Below are 19753 nucleotides of genomic sequence, written 5' to 3' on the forward strand. Positions count from 1 at the left end.
CAATTGAGGAGTTAGTAGTGGTGATTGAGAGGTACTTGACCATGGGAAAATGTAATAAAGCCAAGCAAGGGTTACAGCCAGTACCCAGATCCCCATTGTTAAACCAAACAGCCCGTGTCCAGTCATATGTTTTGAGTGCATGGAGCCCAGTCATGCACAGTGGTACTGCCTAAAGCAGGGTGAGCTAGTGGATTACAGCTCAGGGAAAACAGCACAACCTGTAGTCAGTATGGCGGCTGCAGTTATTTCCCCAGCTGGAACTACCCTGTTTTGTCTTATGGTACAGATTGAAAGCTGGGATATCTGGGCTTTGGTTGATACTGGCAGTGAATTGTCTTTCATCTCTGCTAACCTGGTTCCTCCCTGGTCTGGCCGGGTTGTACTTCTGGTAAAGGTGCTATGTGTGCTTGGGGACATAGAAGAATGCCCACGAGTGCACCTGCCAGTGGTGATTAAAGGAAGACTAGTAAAAATGGTAGTCACAGAAGCTTCCAAACCTCCTTATCCACTAATCCTGGTCCAGGACTTCCCACTGTTGCAGGAGTTTGTTACCTGGTATGACATTGGCAGACAGACAGAGGTTGAGCTGTCCCAGGGGCCAAGATCTACTGGAAGCCAAAGTTGTATGACTGTAAAGCCCTCTCTTGCTAGTGAGATTGAGACACATTGGTCCCTCATTCGTGAAAGAGTGTCTTTGCAGGACTTTAGGCGACATCAACATAAAGATGTCCAATACATTATAAAATGTGGTAGTGGTAAATGGTAAGGTAAACTCTGCTTTACCACTTGAAGGTGTACCTTACTTTATGTGAAAAACGATTTGTTTTACCTTGTAACTTATTTGCAAGGTAAAAGGGTAGACCAGTTGCTGATTCCCCGAAAACACGAGCAGCTGGTATTGAGGGCGGCTCACATGCATTTATGGGGTGGCCATTTAGGGGAGAAGAAAACTCTCCAGCGTATCCAGCTATGGTTCTCCTGGCCAGGCATTCATGCTGCAGTAAAAAAATATTGTCAGGAATGCCCAGTGTAGCAAAAGAAAGCACCCCAGACAGAATTTTGGGTGCCCTTGGTTTTCCTGCCTATAATTTCTGTGCCTATTGAGCCAATTTTTATGGCCAGTAGAAAAATTGGATCATGGGCATCAGTATATTTTGGTGACGGTGGACTATGCCACCGGGTTACCCGGAGGCCATACCACTACGTAACATGAAATCTAGCACTATTCACCGGGAGTTGTTGATGCTGTATACCCATCTAGGAATACCAAAAGAGTTCCTGACCGACTAAGGTACCCCTTTTGTGTCTAAATTAATGAAATTCCTGTGTCGCCTGTTAAAGGTGGACAGAATTACCACTTCGGTTTACCACCCGCAGACAGATGGCTTGGTCGAATGCTTTAACAGAACCCTTATGCAGATGATGAAAAGGGCAGTGTCACAGGAGAAGCGAGATTGGGACCTACTCTTACCTTAGCTAATGCTAATGTTTGCAGCTTGAAAGGTACCCCAAGCCTCTATTGGGTTTAGCCCCTTCAAACTCCTCTATGGTAGACAACGCAGAGGGATACTAGATCTATTAAAAGAAAGGTGGGAGCAGCAATTGTCCCAAGAGCCTATCATCATTTAGTCTGTGTCCCAATTGTATGGCTGTCTAAGGCAAATTTGCGCCACTTCTGACCAAGCATATGGTATAGGCTCAACAGCATCAAAAACGCAGTCATGACGTTACTGCTGCCAACTGGACCTTTAATCGACAAGGCATTGATTCATGTGTCTAGGTATGGCAGGAAGGTAGAAGGAAAGAGGTACAAGTCTACCATGTGAATTTGTTGAAGCCTTGGAAAGAAAGTGCCAGTCAGCCCTCTTTAGTGGCCGTGAAAACCCCAGAATGTCAGGTGCTGAGTCCTAGCCAGAAACAAGAAGTGGTAAACTTAGTGGCATAGTTCCAGGTTGTGTTCTCTGCCCTCCCGGGGAAAACTCAAATCAAACCGCATGACTATGTTACTCCACCCGGGGTGGTGATGAAACAAAGGCCATATCCGAGGCACAACAGGCAGCAGTAAAACGGGAACTGGCGCTTGGGGATCATAGAGGAGTCAAATAGTGAATGGAATAATACCACTGTTTTAGAGCCCAAGCCTTTTGGAGCTTTGAGATTCTGTAATGACTTCAGAAAGTTAAATAAAGTTCCTCAGTTTGATTCCTATCCTATGCCCCGGGTTGATGAACTGGTAGAAATTTAGCAATAAGCCAGTATCTCACCACGCTAGATTTACTGAAAGGGGTACTGGCAAATTCCTCTGATAGAAGCTGCCAAAGCAACAACAGCCTTCTATACCCCAGTGGGTTTGTTCCAGTATAAAGTCGCACCTTCCAAAGGTGGGTGCAGTGTTAGTCTCTACAGGCACAAGGGTTCACGGCTAACCTGGAGAAGTGTGCCATCATAATTGTGGAGGCAAAGTATCTGGGGTTTATTGTATGCCAAGGGCAAGTTAAACCTCAACCTACAAGGTGGAAGCAGTCCTCACATGGCCTAAGCTAAAATGTAAGTCGCAACTCAGGACATTCTTTGGTCTGGTGGGCTATTATCGTAGGTTCAGGGGCAGAACTTGCAGCGGTGCAACCGGTGCAATGCACCAGGGCCCCGCCACAATGAAGGGGCCCACAGTCGGAGGCACTATAATGAGTCAGACTGACTCATTACATGCCACCCGCCGGCATGCTGCAAGCCGCCGGTTCACCTTAACAGAATGAGGCTGAGCTGGTGTGCAGAGCTGCGGTCTGGCCAGAGGGGGAGGAGGATGCAGTGGAGGAGTCTGGAGAAGAAGGGGCCATCTTCCCCTCTCATTCACAGGCAGCCTAGCTGTTTCTTTTGGCAACCGGCGCCGGAACATCGCGTGACCATGCGGCTAAACTTTAGAGGAGCTGATGTAGTGCAGCAGCATTCCTTGTAAGGCGTTCAGGCAGTTGTGTGTTTGTTTAGTTTTATTTTATTATACATTTTTCTAATTGTACATTTCATCCTGCAAACTCAGAATCGCTGACCTCGAGGAGGCGGAGCCTACATTGAGGGCGGTGGAGATTGGGAGGTGGTGGGCGGGTTGTTATAGTAATCTGGGCTCTCTGCAAACAATAATGGTGACTGTGCAGTGACATATAACATATACAGCACAGCATAGAGTGACCCCACTAAGGCAGCCAGGCACAAAGTCATGTATTGTCACCCAGGGTGCATGTGCTGCTGCTGGCTGCACAATGCATAATTGTGGGCATCGGTCTCCACGGGCCTTGTGTATCCTTGTACAAAGGAATTGTCCCATCTTTATACAGTGAGAAGCCTCCTGAGTTTTTGTGGGAGTTGGATACAATTGGCCGACAGTTATCATATTGACATTCATTATGTCGACATGAAGAGCTGTCAACAAACAGTCCCTTGTGATCTAGCAGTTTTGTACTTTTTACCGCTGGCAGAATAGACTTTTTCTGGATCAAATTGCATTGGCGTTGTCTCATCAGTGTTTTGGTGAGTACTATCCCTAATCCCTAAACCTCCCCCTAGTAGCTAACCTTAACCTTTCCCCCTCCCTGCAGCCTAACCCTAGCCACCCACCCCCCCAGTGCCTAACCCCCCCACGCAGCCTAAACCTAAACTTACCCGTAGTGCCTACTATATTGGCGTTACGTGTAAAAGGAGCACTACTATGTGGCGTAATGTGTATAAGGAGATCTACTGTGTGGCGTAACCTGTATAAGGGGTATAACTGTGTGGTGTAACGTATATAAGATGCATTACTGTGTGGTGTAACGTATATAAGATGCATTACTGTGTGGTGTAAAGTGTATAAGGGGTACCACTGTGTGGTGAAACATGTATAAGAGGCACTACTGTGTGTTGTAATGTGTATAAGGAGCTCTACTGTGTGTCGTAACATGTATAAGGAGCAGTACTGTGTGGCGTAATGTGTATCAGGAGCACATCTACGATCATTTAATCTGACGTGCGGGGAGGGGGGGGGGGGGGGCGCGCCCAGCACAGGGTTAGTCCACCTCGCATGACTGGCCCTAGCCCCCCCCCTTGCCTCGTACAGGTACAAAATCATTGCACAGTGGCGATCATTTTGTACCTGATGAGTAGCTCCCTGCCAGGCCTCCGTTGACCCGACCGCGGTTCTTACACCGTTAGCACGCCCCCTCCCGCCCCGTGACTGCCTCTACCTATCAATCAGGCAGAGGCGATCGTAGCCTTAAGTTGCTGATAGCATCTCACTGGGCTCCCAGGGTGTGCACGAGCCAGGCGCACTCCATAAAGTGATTCAGACTGCGATCGCTGCCGCTGCGGTGATGCAGTCTGAATTATCCCCTAGGCACGCAGAGACTGCTTTGCAGAATTTAAGAAAACCTTTGTGCGCAGAGCCTGTATCGCAAGCTCTTGATTTCAGGTGTCAAATTTGTGGCCCAAGACTAGTTAAGCCTTACAAAACTACAGCTACTTATTCAAAATGGTAAAATATGGTGTGTGTGCCCACTTTGCCACTGTATTTCATGGCCAAAAGAGCAATGGGCCAGGCAAAGTACAAGTGGGTCATATGCTAGTGACTACCCTATGTTGATTTCAGGGGTCAAATTAGTGGCTCACGTCTAGTTAACCCTTGCAAAACTACATCTACTTATTCAAAATGGTAAAATATGTTGTGTGTGCCCAATTTGCCAGTGTATTTCATGCCCAAAATAGCGTTGGGCCAAGCAAAATACAAGTGGGTCATATGTAAGTGACCATGCTTTGTTGTTTTCAGGTGTCAAATTTGTGGCCCAAGACTGGTTAACCCTTGCAAAACTACAGCTACTTATTCAAAATGGTTAAATATGGTATGTGTGCCCACTTTGCCAGTGTGTTTCATGCCCAAAACAACGCTGGGCCAGGTAAGTGACCATGCTCTGTTGATTTCAGGTGTCAAATTTGTGGCCCAAGACTAGTTAACCCTTGCAAAACTACAGCTACTTATTCAAAATGGTAAAATATGGTGTTTGTGCCCACTTTGCCAGTGTATTTCATGCCCAAAACAACGCTGGGCCAGGCAAAATACAAGTGGGTCATATGTAAGTGACCACGCTCTGTTGATTTCAGGTGTCAAATTTGTGGCCCAAGACTAGTTAACCCTTGCAAAACTACAGCTACTTATTGAAAATGGTAAAATATGGTATGTGTGCCCACTTTGCCAGTGTATTTCATGCCCAAAACAGCATTGGGCCAGGCAAAATACAAGTGGGTCTTTTGCAAGGGACCTGTGTCAAATTTGTGACCCAAGACTCATTAACTCTTGCAAAACTGAATGATCTGAATAAAAAGCTGAAGCTCGAATAAGAAGCTAGAGCTTGAATAAGCAGTAAATAAGAAGCTAGAGCTCGAATAAGAAGCTGGCCGAATAAGAAGCTAACTTCAGCCTCGTAAGGAATGTTCTCTTATTATTTTTTTTTATTTTTTTTGATGGTGCGCTCCTTTTTTCTGCATGCCTGTATCTGGATGTGTAAGGTGGGGTGTTGCAGGCTGAAAGCTGTGCGGGAGTGCATAAATAAGGGACTCCTTGGTACTTAGTTTATACAACTGGAATGCACTAAAGCGGTCTTCGTTATAGGGTAGTGTAAAGGTATGACCTCACTTCCTCCAGGGGAAGGCGAGATCATACCTTTATCCTACCCTATAACGAAAACCACTTTTGTGCTTTCCAGTAACACATTGTTTTTCATTTAAAAAGTATCAAGCGCATGTTTACCAATGTTATGGGTGTATACCTTATCAAGGATTTGACCAATTTTATTACATGGATTTTAATGCCCCCTTTTTACCTTTCATGTACTTTAATTGTGATCACCCATACAGACTGGTTTCACAGTTCATTGAGATCTGTGCTAGTGAATAGCATTGAATAGGATGTGACTAAAGCTGGCCATACAACTTAAAGCTGGGTACAAATATATAGCAGTGCCATCAGATTCGGACTTACATATCTGCTTGATCACTCAGTGTGTACCGGCAATGTGCAGGTGCATGTGGTCGCGAGTGACGTCGCTAGGTTTGATGTGCTGCACGTCAAACTTAGCGATAACACTAGCAACCTCAGCATATGTAATGAAGGAAGTAGCGATATGTCACGCCATCATTCATTACCTCGCTCATTGTATAACCAGGTAACAATATGTCTTATTGATGACTTATCGCCTGGGTACACAGTGCGTCAGTGTGTACCCAGGTTTAGATTATCTAATCAACCAATCTATTCACTGGTTTGCACGAGCGACTGGTAATGTATGGGAGCGAATGACAATTGACTTTTCGCTCCCAAACACTGGACAATGCACAATACTTGTAATTAAGACAAATTGGTTAAATCTGTTTGAATAACAATGTTAGTCCGTTTTTCGGCATTTGTGAGCAGTAGTTGAATGTCATTTGCTCCCGTACGTTACCAGATTTTCATTCCACCCAGCAAATTATTTGAAACAGATATATAATTAAGAAAGACCCCAGTGCAACCTAAAAGCAGGCCGGGGTTTAGATATGGGGCCAGCCTTACACCCCAAAAATCAGATACATGCACATACTGTGCTGTAAATACTGTAAGTGTTATAAAGCCCTTTGGCACTAATAGAATTGGGGGGTAGGGGGGGTGGGGGGTAGGTAATCCTTAAAGTTTTTTTGGCAGCTTTAGAAATGACACTGTCAAAAGTTGTATCTCTCTCAGCCCACGTGAGCCTTCATGGCTTCTAGGTTTTCATTTAATACAGGCCATATATGGATTACACAGATTGCTTACAATTATATCAGGTGCTAAATTGCATAATAAAAGCTGCAGACACGTGGCATGCATCTGAACTGCTTGCATAATGTGTATTTCATATATAATTGGCTAATTTCAGACTCAATTTACTCATGTGCTTTCCCGTACAGCTGCCCGCCGTGTAAAGATCTTTTACCTTTTGAGATTGTGTGTGATCTTTTCATACTGAAGGATCTAAAATCCACCCAGAATACTGCTCCACCTTCATGCTCTCCCTGTTTTTGGAAATATTTTAATTTCTGCCAGAGTTAGTTTCAGTGGATACTTTTGCAATAGACTGTGCTACTAATGCTCTAACATATAAGTTTTCCCAGATATGATCCGCTCGGCTTTCTGTATTATGCCTGCCCTTTTCTTGTCTACCTCATAAATCCTTTGTCATGTCTGTTGTGGAATGTTTCCTGCGTGCCATTGTAATCTTAATTACATAAAGTACATCTATTATTCTGTTCCATTGTTTGTCAAGACAAATTATTTTGTTCCCTTGTATTCCATGCTGTGTGTTTATTTCTATCATGCAGTTATTACTGTGCTTAGTTCTGTATCTGTGAAACTGTTTTGCTTTAATTGCTTTAATGTATACCCTATGTATGTCATGCCCAATTTAGTTAAAAGGTGTAATATGTTGCAGTCATCTTGCCTAATTTTAATACATGAAACCATTAAGTACACACAGACCTGTATAACCATGACACCTAAAAGAGTACTTATAATAAAATGTCATTGTAATGTTCCTGTAGCACAAATTGTGTGGAAACTGAATACAGATCTTATTGAGTACTGTATATATTGTGAACACTTACAGAATTTGCGCAAACAGCAGCTGTTTTGAGTTCATGATGGTTCTTTCAGACTGGCATGGTTCACCAGGCGGATGCTGCATCTCTGATAACAGGAGAAAGTGACGCTGGCTGGACACTGGGCCTCAGCTTCCGCTATTTGTATGGTGACAGCTGACACTGATAGCCCTTATAATCTGAAACTGCTGCATTTTTCCCTTACATTAGGCAAAACATCTGAACAAATTCCAACAGAACCATAGCTTCAACTGCAATTTTTAGTATTATATATTCCATATTTTGCAGTGTTCATGTTGACTTATTATTTTAGTTCCTGTGTGAATCTGTGTTTTGGTCAATTTACATTTTTGTCCACTAAAAAATATTTCTTCGCTGTGATTGTGTAGTACTTCTTCATTGGAATTTCTCTTCATATACTCTGAATTCTAAACTCATGTTTGCTTTAGTGATATGGGGGAGGGGGGGGTTATTCAGGTTTGTTAGCAAACCAAAAAAGTAACCAATTGGTCAAAACCATGTTGCACTGCAGGTGAGCTAGATGTAACGTGCAGAGAGATTTAGGTTTTGGTGGGTTATATTGTTTCTGTGCATAGTAAATACTGGCTGCTTAATTTCTATTTCCCCAGTTGCTTGCTTTTTTGGTTTGCTAACAAACCTGAATAAGGGCCATGGTTCTCAGGCAAGACCAGTGCCATAAATAAAAAGTTTTTGGAGTTGTGTCCACATTGCAGAATGACACTTGAATAATCTTCACCATTGTTTAACACAATAGCTGGTATTCATAGGCATCACATCCCAACACCTTAGCAATTACAAATTTACTACAGTCACTGTTGAAGCAGAGATCCACAAGAAATATGGACCTACAAATGTGTCGTCCTACATCATTGTTGCAGTCACATTAAACAGCTCTTCTAGTCTCGCCTAGTCGTGAGTGCGTTTACTAATGCCAGGCATTTTTTGGTGAATTTTTTTGCACAAAATGTGTCTTGTTCGCTTCACTACATGAATAAGACACACGCAGACTCTGCTGATAAAAATGATATGCGGCATGATTATTTTCTGTGTGCGACTGTGGCTGTATCTGCATACAAAATGCTATGTTACAGTCTTTTCCTGGACAAAACTTTAACAGCATTTCGTATGCAGATTCAGCAAAACATGATGGTCGACATCAGCAGAGCTTCCCGTGAACTGCTGGCTCACTCACACCAGGCATCTCGCAGTGCATGTATGTAGGACACATCTGTACATAGACAGTTGTGTCTGGGTGGGTGCAACGGTTTGTATTGAGAATCTGTGAGACATCCAGATGTTTCTAATATCCATCTCTTATTGAAAAGAGCATTTTTACCAGACTAGTAATAAAAATAGCTATGCTCAGATGGTGCCAAATAGTCCCGTTTAGTACACCATCGTAATCCAAAGTACCAAGTACACTGTAAGCAAACTAATGCTGACAATACAGTAGTTCAATATTGTGTACGAATACACAATTTTGATGCCTCATACGCTGCATCGTGTGCACATCGTGCATGTTTTGGGTACGATTACAGTGCGATGCGTGGTCCTGCGGGTCGAATGTCGTATCCTCAGATCATACGTGCAGCTCATATTATCAGTCTTAATCGTATGCACATCGTACCATATGTTAGGCACATACGATGTGTCGTACTATTTTGAGTGGCATTTCCCTGTTTTTTTATTAGGCACATGATCGATCGTTTAACGACTGGTCGCTAGCACATCGTGTGTCACTCGTGAGGCCGTGACTGCCAGGGACCTGCCTGATAGTTCAAGGGAAATTGTGAGACGACTTGCATTGGATGTTGTTGTCCTAATGTATGGCCAGTGTAAGACTCAAAGCAGAGGAAAAGTAGCACAATTGAGGAAAAGTGCACATCAAGGGGGTTGCATCTGGCTTCTTGCGCAAAATGGATAGGTGTATGAGTACACATCTGTTCAGACTTTTTGGGCTGGCTACACATCAGAACGATGTGTAACCAGCCAATCCAGTTGAGGGTTTAGGCGATGGTACCCTGCATTTGCAAGTGCATACACACTTGCCGATGCAGGGTGGCAACGGAATATGCATGGCATCGGTGTTGGGTATGGGTGACTGTAGTTCCGTATCCCGGACGCCAGAATGCAAGCAGGGGGCCGAGCGCAACGAAGCCCCTTGCAGGTTTGCTGCACTCGCCATGCTGCGGGCTCGCTGCGCTCACCACAGGTTCTATTCCGACACCCACGAGTGGGAATAGCCCTCGGCCCCCTGCATGCTGACAGCCGGGATTGTAACTACATCCCATGGCATTGATAGCGATGTCTTCATGGCCGAGCAGAAGACTGCAAGAGCACGCCAATCGGGCATACACACTGCCCGATTTGCCATTACGATTTGCCCGGAAATGACCAATCGGGACAATATCGCTGTAGTGTCTACCCGGCCTAAGGCTTTCTTTTAATTGGAAAGCTTGTTCCTCATTATAGTCTTCATGCTAGGCTGTTACAGCAGGGTGCTATGCCGTGACCAATTTTTAAACTCCAAAATGCTCCCTGCCCTTTTAGCAGTGTCCTGCCCGGTGCCTTGCTGCCACCTCGTGAATAGAAGCTGTGCGCCATCTATTCACATTAAGGGGATAGCTTGGGGGAAGCCCAGCACTCCGTAATTGCTGGGTACGCCCTCAAGATGTGACGCTGAAGGCTAGCCATGCACCTAATAGTGACACTGAGGGGGCCGTACCACATCCCAGTAGTGACATCGGCGGGGCTGAGGCCTCGGTAGGCCATGCCACCTTTCAGATGATATAATATGCCCGCACATAGTTACATGGTCCATATATGGAATTTTAAAAGTCTGTAATAAACACATTTGAGGGATAATCTATAAAGTACAAACTGCTACAAATCAATGTTAGATTTTTACTTTCCAGCATTTTGCTGGCTCTTGGTCTGTGGTGCTTTGGGCTTTTTGCCATCTGGGAGGGTCTTTCACACACAACGGCTTTGAGCTGTGTGTAATGCTGTGCGCATGCGCAGCATTAGACACGGCTTGGAAAAAAACCGTTGTGTGTGAAAGCTCCCCTTCACACACAGTCCACTGCCTGCAAAGACTGCACGGCCCCGGCCCGGCACCCGGACCTTCCAGTGGATAATTCCGGCAACCGGGCCGGGGCTGTGCAGTGTGAAAGGCCCCTGCCCCTCACACTGATAACTACAATACCGGCTCGGGAAAAAGCCATCCGGCTTTTTCCCGACCGGTAAAAGCCGGCTCGTGTGTTTCTCTGACGTCCTAGTGGATGCTGGGGACTCCGTAAGGACCATGGGGAATAGACTGCTCTGCAGGAGACTGGGCACATCTAAAGAAAGATTTAGGACTATCTGGTGTGCACTGGCTCCTCCCCCTATGACCCTCCTCCAAGCCTCAGTTAGATTTCTGTGCCCGGCTGAGCTGGATGCGCACTAGGGGCTCTCCTGAGCTCCTAGGAAGAAAGTGTTTGTTAGGTTTTTTTTTTATTTTCAGTGAGACCTGCTGGCAACAGGCTCACTGCATCGAGTGACTAAGGGGAGAAGAAGCGAACCTACCTAAGTGGTGGTAGCTTGGGCTTCTTAGGCTACTGGACACCATTAGCTCCAGAGGGATCGAACACAGGACCCGACCTCGTCGTCCGTTCCCGGAGCCGCGCCGCCGTCCCCCTTACAGAGCCAGAAGCAAGAAGGTGGTCCGGAAAATCGGCGGCTGAAGACTTCGGTTTTCTCCAAGGTAGCGCACAGCACTGCAGCTGTACGCCATTGCTCCTCATGCACACCACACACTTCGGTCACTGATGGGTGCAGGGCGCTGGGGGGGGGGGCGCCCTGAGCAGCAATACTGACACCTTGGCTGGCAAACTGGCACCATATATAGCCCCAGAGGCTATATAGGTGCTTTTTAACCCCTGCCAGAATCCATAAAAATGCGGGAGAAAGTCCGCGAAAAAGGGGCGGAGCTATCTCCTTCAGCACACTGGCGCCATTTTTCCCTCACAGCTCCGTTGGAGGGAAGCTCCCTGGCTCTCCCCTGCAGTCAATACACTACAGAAAGGGTTAAAAAGAGAAGGGGGGCACAATTTAGGCGCAGTATACAATATATATAGGCAGCTATAAGGGAAAACACTCTTTTATATGTGATATCCCTGTGATATATAGCGCCCTGGTGTGTGCTGGCATACTCTCCCTCTGTCTCCCCAAAGGGCTTTGTGGGGTCCTGTCCTCTGTCAGAGCATTCCCTGTGTGTGTGCTGTGTGTCGGTACGGCTGTGTCGACATGTATGAGGAGGATAATGATGTGGAGGTGGAGCGAATGCCTGTAAATGTGATGTCACCCCCTGCGGGATCGACACCGGTGTGGTTGGACTTATGGAAGGATTACGTGAAAGTGTCAACTCCTTACACAAAAGGTCGACGACACAGAACAGCCGGCTACTCAGCTTGTGCCTGTTCCAGCGTCTCAAATGTCATGGGGGGCTCTAAAAACGCCCGCTACCTCAGATGGCAGAAACAGATGTCGACACGGATACCGACTCCGGTGTCGACGACGATGAGACTAGTGTACCCTCCAAATAGGTCCACCTGTTACATGAATGAGGCAATGAAAAATGTATTACACATTTATGATAATACCTCAGGTACCACATAAAAGGGTATTATGTTTGGTGAGAGAGAACTACCAGTAGTTTTTCCTGCATCTGAGAAATTAAATGAGGTGTGTGAGGAAGCGTGGTCTTCCCCCGGTAAGAAATTGATCATTTCTAAACGGTAATTGGCAGCGTACCCTTTCCCGCCAGAGGATAGGTCACGTTGGGAAACACCCCATAGGGTAGATACAGCGCTTACACGCTTATCAGAAAAGGTGGCACTACCGTCTCCGGATACGGCCGCCCTGAAGGAACCTGCTGATAAAAAGCAGGGGGTTACCCTAAAAGATATAGTCACACACTCGGGCATTATATTGCGACCAGCCATTGCTTCGGCATGGACGTGCAGTGCTCCCGCTGCGTGGTCAGATTCCTTGTCGGAAAATTACTATGGATAGGGACAATATTTTGCTGACAATAGAGCATATAAAAGACGTGGTCTTATACATGCGTGATGCACAGAGGGATATTTGCCGGCTGGCATCAAAAATAAGCGCTAGGTCCATTGCCGCCAGACGGGGGTTATGGACTCGGCAAGGGTCAGGCGATGCCGACTCGAATCGGCACATGGAAGTTTTGCCCTATAAGGGGGTAAAACTGTTTGGGGATGGTCTTTCAGACCTCGTTTCCACAGCTACTGCTGGGAAATCGACTTTTTTGCCACAGGCTACCCCACAACAAAAGAAAGCACCGTATCATCAAGTACAGTCCTTTCGGCCCCAGAAAAGCAAGAGGGCTAGAGGCTCATCCTTTCTGCCGAGAGGCAAAGGTAGAGGAAAAAGCTGCAGCACACAGCTAGTTCCCAAGAGCAGAAGTCCTCCCTGCGTCCAGTAAGTCCACAGCATAACGCTGGGGCTGCTCAGGCGGACCCGGGTACGGTGGGGGCCCGTCTCAGAAATTTCAGCGCCCAGTGTGCTCTCTCACATGGATCCCTGGGTCCTTCAAGTAGTATCTCAGGGGTGCAGGCTGGAGTTCGAGACGTTCTTCCCCCCGCCGTTTCCTAAAAATCTGCCTTACCGGCACCTCCCTCTGCCAGGGAGGCGGTGTTGGTGGCTATTCAACACTATAATCACAACAAGTGATTGTCAAGGTGCCCCTCCTTCAGCAAGGAAGGGGTTACTATTCCACAATGGTTGTGGTACCGAAACAGAACGGTTCGGTGAGACCCATCTTAAAATTAAAATACTTGAACTTTTAGATCAGAAGATTCAAGTTCGAGATGGAATCGCTCAGGGCGGTTATTACGAGCCTGGACGAGGGGGATTACAGGGTCTCCCTGGACATCAAGGATGCGTACCTGCATGTCCCCATTTACCCTCCTCACCAGGAGTACCTCAGATGTGTGGTACAGGACTGTCACTATCAGTTCCAGACGCTGCCGTTGGAGTTGTCCACGGCACCGAAGGTCTTTACCAAAGTAATGGCCGAAATGATGATACTCCTTCGCAAGAAGGAAGTTTTTATTATCCCGTACTTGGACGATCTCCTGATAAAGGCGAGGTCCAAAGAACAGTTGGTAGTGGGGGTAGCACTCTCTCGGAAAGTGCTACAACAGCACGACTGGATTCTCAATATTACAAAGTCACAGCTGGTCCCGACGACACGTCTTCTGTTCCTGGGAATGATTCTGGACACAGACCAGAAAAGAGTGTTTCTTCCAGTGGAAGCACACGAGTCCTGAAAAAAAATGGTAGCTTCGTACGAAGCATAATTCCATTCGGAAGGTTCCACGCAAGGACGTTCCAGTGGGACAAATGGTCCGGGTCCCATCTACAGCTACAACAGCGGATAACCCTGTCGGCAAGAAACAGGGTGTCGCTGCTGTGGTGGCTGCAGAGGGCTCATCTACTAGAGGGCAGCAGATTCGGAATACAGGACTGGGTCCTGGTGACCACGGAGGCCAGCCTTCGGGGCTGGAGTGCAGTCACACAGGGAAGAAATTTCCAAAGAGATTTCGCTTCACATAATTATTCTGGAGCTAAGGGCCATTTACAATGCCCTAAGCCAAGCACGGCCCCTGCTTCAGAACCAGCCGGTACTGATCCAATCAGACAACATCACGGCGGTCGCCCATGTAAAAAGACAGGGCGGCACAAGAAGCAGGATGGCGATGGCAGAAGCCACAAGGATTCTCCGATGGGCGACCTACACCCGGGAGAATGGGGACTTCTTCCAGAAGTTTTCCAAATGCAGGGAAACCGTTGGGAATGACCACGGGTGGACATGATGGCGTCCCGCCTCAACAAAAAGTTGAAAAGATATTGCGCCAGGTCAAGGGACCCTCAGGCGATCGCTGTGGACGCTCTAGTGACACCGTGGGTGTACCAGTCGTTTTATGTGTTTCCTCCTCTACCTCTCATACCCAGGGTACTGAGAATAATAAGAATGCGAGGAGTGAAAACCATACTCGTGGTTCCGGATTGGCCAAGAAGAGCTTGGTACCCGGAACTTCAAGAGATGCGGGCAGAGGACTTTTGGCCTCTGCTGCTCAGACAAGACCTGCTGCAGCAGGGACCCTGTCTGTTCCAAGACTTACCGCGGCTGCGTTTGACGGCATGGCGGTTGAACACCGGATCCTAAAGGAAAAGGGTATTCCGGAGGACGTCATCCCTACCCTGATCAAAGCCAAGAAGGATGTCACCGCAAGACATTATTACCGCATTTGGCGGAAATATGTTGCTTGGTGTGAGGCCATGAAGGCCCCGAAGGAGGAATTTCAACTGGGTCGATTCCAACACTTCCTGCAAGCAGGGGTGACGTTGGGCCTCAAATTGGGGTCCATCAAGGTCCAGATTTCGGCTCTGTCGATTTTCTTCCAGAAAGAACTGGCTTCACTGCCTGAAGTTCAGACTTTTGTCAAAGGAGTTCTGCATATTCAGCCTCCTTTTGTGCCCCCAGTGGCACCTTGGGATCTCAATGTGGTTTTGGCATTCCTGAAATCACATTGGTTCGAACCACTTAAGACTGTGGAATTAAAATATCTCACGTGGAAAGTGGTCATAAGATGGATAGGGCAGAATTGAGGACTCGTCCTCAGTTTCTCCCGAAGGTGGTCTCAGCTTTTCACTTGAACCAACCTATTGTGGTGCCTGCGGCTACTAGGGACTTGGAGGATTCCAAGTTGCTGGACGTAGTCAGGGCCCTGAAAATTTATGTTTCCAGGACGGCTGGAGTCAGAAAAACTGACTCGCTGTTTATCTTGTATGCACCCAACAAGCTGGGTGCTCCTGCTTCTAAGCAGTCTATTGCGCGCTGGATTTGTAGCACTATTCAGCTGGCGCATTCTGCGGTAGGATTACCGCAGCCTAAATCAATAAAAGCCCATTCCACAAGGAAGGTGGGCTCATCTTGGGCGGCTGCCCGAGGGGTCTCGGCTTTACAACTTTGCCGAGCAGCTACTTGGTCAGGGGCAAACACGTTTGCTAAATTCTACAAATTTGATTCCCTGGCTGAGGATGACCTGGAGTTCTCTCATTCGGTGCTGCAGAGTCATCCGCACTCTCCCGCCCGTTTGGGAGCTTTGGTATAATCCCCATGGTCCTTACGGAGTCCCCAGCATCCACTAGGACGTCAGAGAAAATAAGATTTTACTCACCGGTAAATCTATTTCTCGTAGTCCGTAGTGGATGCTGGGCGCCCATCCAAAGTGCGGATTGTCTGCAATACTTGTACATAGTTATTGTTACAAAAATCGGGTTTTGTTGTGAGCCATCTCTTCAGAGGCTCCAATTGTTATCATACTGTTAACCGGGGTTCCTATCACGTGTTATATAGTGTGATTGGTGTGGCTGGTATGAGTCTTACCCGGGATTCAAAATCCTTCCTTATTGTGTCAGCTCTTCCGGGCACAGTATCCTAACTGAGGCTTGGAGGAGGGTCATAGGGGGAGGAGCCAGTGCACACCAGATAGTCCTAAATCTTTCTTTAGATGTGCCCAGTCTCCTGCGGAGCCGTCTGTTCCCCATGGTCCTTACGGAGTCCCCAGCATCCACTACGGACTACGAGAAATAGATTTACCGTGAGTAAAATCTTATTTTCTGCTCTTTTGATTCTCTCTATATATCTGAAATATCTGATAGTCTGAAAGCAGGGAAACGTGATGTAACCTTTTGCAACCAATCCACTGCAGTCTTTCAGCTAAGTAGTGTTGAGGTACTGTTGAAGAAAACAATATTTAATAATGTGTCCTACATCAAGCCTCAATATGTCACAAAAAAAGACGACGCCCAACGCTAGCAGAGTTGCACGAGTCCTTGCTGGTAACTTACGCCAGGCATCGTGCAACTCTGCTAGCGTTGGGCGTCGTCTTTTTTTTTGTTGTTGCAGAAAATGCGTTCTAGCTGCAACTTAGTGCAACTAGGATGCACCAGAAAATTGCTGATTTATTTAATATGTGATACTTGTATATCTGGGTGCGACAGGGTCTGTATACAACTTTATACAGTATTCTAGGACGTAGCACTTTGTATGCAGATACAGCCGCAGTCGCACACAGAATATAGGCATGCCACATATCATCTTAATCAGCAGAGTCTGCCTGTGCATCCTCTTCATATAGTAATGTGAATAAGATGCATTTTTGGCAAAAAGACACCCAGTGCAATAGAGTTGCATGGGTCCTATTAGATCTTGCCAGGCACCTCCTGCTGCGTGGCTTATTGAGGCAAGATGTATGAGGACACATCTGTATAAGTGTCACTTTGAAAATGAATCCACACATTCTCCTGGTGCATCCTAGTAACATCAAATTGTTACGCATTTTTGGGTGAAAAGAATAAAAAAAAAGACGCCTAGCGCTAGTAGAAACTCATAGGAGCTGGTGCGCCAAGAGGCGCTGTTGAACAAAACTGTAGCCACAATGTATGAGGACACATCTGTATGTAGCTAACTTTAATAGATCCTGCCATTTTGTTCGTAATAGGTGACACTCAGTGCATTTAGACAATGACCGTGTACGTACAGTATTCTGTCTGGCAGCAGTTTCCACCCAGCCTGATCACATCAGATGTTGATAGAAATCAGTCACAATATAAGAAAGAACCATGATTTTGAACAACATGTCCAGACCTCCCATGTGTAGTTTCAAAGTTATCAATTGATGTGTTCCTAAATTGTGTTATTGCTCACTGGAAAATGTTAATTGTGAGAGCTGTCATTGGTTTACTACAAATGTATATATCTTTGCTTTATCTAATTATTATTTGTGTTTTTGGAAAACTGGCAAAGTTTCAGTGATTGGACCAAATTTCAGTGATTGGACCAAATGACCAGTTGCCATTTGTACCCAACAAAAAAGAGATTACGTATCCGAGATTACATTCATTTCTGTTACTGTAGCACATAACATACAGTATGTGTCACAAAAATATAGGATTCTGTAGGTGGTATTCAATTCCTTACGCCCCCTTCCACACCCATTCTGTTTCTGCTGACGGGCGTGGTATCATCATTTCAGCTCGCTACCCCCAGGGTAGGGAGGTGCCCTATCCCTTTATGCAACTAAACCTTATTACTATGGGCGCGATAACCGGGATCACTTTAGAAAGGAGATTGGGTGCGATATATCATTTGAATACCGCCCTGTAAGTCTTTTGTATGGTTTAGCATGTGCACTGATTACATCCACATTTATATAATGCTTTTTCTCAACAGGTTGTGAAAACAATCGGCCTTCGGGAAGTGTGGTATTTTGGGCTTCAGTATCAGGACACAAAGGGCTTCTCAACGTGGTTAAAGCTCAACAAAAAGGTAATTTCTCTTTATAGTAATCTTTCTGCTTTATCGTCTGAACTAAGCTAAATAAGGATATTGTTAAAATAAAATGTGAAAATATTCTAGTATTTACTTTCATTTGTTTTTATTTAGAGCAGTGGAAGATTCCGAGTGGTTGTTAGGAGTGGGGGACCTGCAGCATCCAGCATTCTTAGTGCTCACTGAATGTCTACTCCTGAGAAGCAGGCAGAGGATTGAGGCGCAGTTGTACTATGCCTTGGAGAGAGATAAAGTGCCAACCAGCCAGTTCCTAACTGTCATTTCTCAAACACAGCATGTAATATGGCAGTTAGGAGCTGATTGATTGGTGCTTCCTTTCGCTACTTTATCACTTCCAAGGCTTGGTACATCTGCCCTGTAGTCTGGCTGCTTTAGCTATGAGTGGTCCCGTATGATCCACTGTTTGCCTCTCTGATTCGAGAGACCTCTGGACCTGCCAGTGATGTAGAACCTAGGCTGGAATTCTCTGGTAATGTGCATAGTTTTAAATAGATGGGCCCATCTGTAGGATTTCTGTTTCTGTGGTTCTCACTTGCCAGCCATGATGGTGTAGGGATCATGGAGTAACAGTGATCTGCTGCTTGTACCTGTGATATAGAAAGTGAAAGACAGGGTGAAGTAAAGGAAGAAACGGGTAGCTATGCAGACAAAGTACAGTGTACTTAAAGATGAACAAGTCTTTCCTTACCGTAATCTAATTCTGTGCCTTAAGCCACAATATGAGGAAGGAAGTACCTTTTTTGCTTACCTCAGACAGCGAACTATCATTGGCATTGCAGCAATATGTACTCTACAGTATATGTCCTTAAAGAAAATGTAGATCCTGCTAAATATTTATAATGATGTGTGTATACTCAGGTGACTGCTCAGGATGTACGGAAGGATAGTCCAATGCTTTTCAAGTTCCGTGCCAAATTTTACCCAGAGGATGTGTCTGAGGAGTTGATCCAGGATATAACCCAGCGTCTATTCTTTCTGCAAGTAAAGGAAGGAATCCTGAATGATGACATCTACTGTCCCCCAGAAACTGCAGTACTCCTAGCTTCTTATGCTGTTCAGGCCAAATATGGTGATTTTAACAAGGACGTGCAAAAGCCAGGCTATTTGTCCCAGGACAAAATTCTTCCACAGAGGTACGAGTCCACAGAATATGTATGTGTGTGTGTGTGTGTGTGCATATGTGTATATGTATATATGTGTGTGTATGTATGTATGTATGTATATGTGTATATATATATATATATATATATATATATATATATATATATTTATTTCTTTATCATCCACTAGGGGTCACTGGAGTACTCTTGGGATATGGATGGGCTTCCGTAGGAACAGCACTGAATATTTAAATTTAGAACACTCCACCCCTCCATATCCCCGAGTACCTCTCAGTGTTTTTTCTGTGCTCGAAGTAGTAACAGCTATGTGGCTCAGGTCACAATTACTTTGAAGAATTTTTATTTTTATTTTATTTTTTTATTTTTTCTATTTTACACATCCCTTTCCCCCTTCCAAAAGGCAGGGTCAGGGATAGTGCAGCTGCTGATAGCAGCAGGGGCGTGTCAGGCCTCTCTGAAAGAGCTCCCTCACAGCCACACACACACAGATCTTGTGTACACAGGCTGGCCGGCGCTTACTAAGAAGCCTCGTCGGAGCCTCTTCACA

At 45.9% G+C, this 19753-nt stretch overlaps 1 protein-coding gene across 3 annotated transcripts in view; it reads left to right on the forward strand.

Annotated features, from left to right (window-relative positions):
• MSN (moesin) overlaps positions 1–19753 on the forward strand; it is a 477122-nt gene that overhangs the window by 255524 nt on the left and 201845 nt on the right. For all 3 annotated transcript variants that reach the window (XM_063937062.1, XM_063937061.1, XM_063937063.1), the window contains exons 3-4: positions 17966–18061; positions 18944–19218. In XM_063937062.1, coding sequence (XP_063793132.1) covers positions 17966–18061; positions 18944–19218 — 371 coding nt within the window. The remainder of the gene's footprint in view (positions 1–17965; positions 18062–18943; positions 19219–19753) is intronic.

Source organism: Pseudophryne corroboree, chromosome 8, assembly GCF_028390025.1.
Source record: "Pseudophryne corroboree isolate aPseCor3 chromosome 8, aPseCor3.hap2, whole genome shotgun sequence".
NCBI lineage: Eukaryota > Metazoa > Chordata > Amphibia > Anura > Myobatrachidae > Pseudophryne > Pseudophryne corroboree.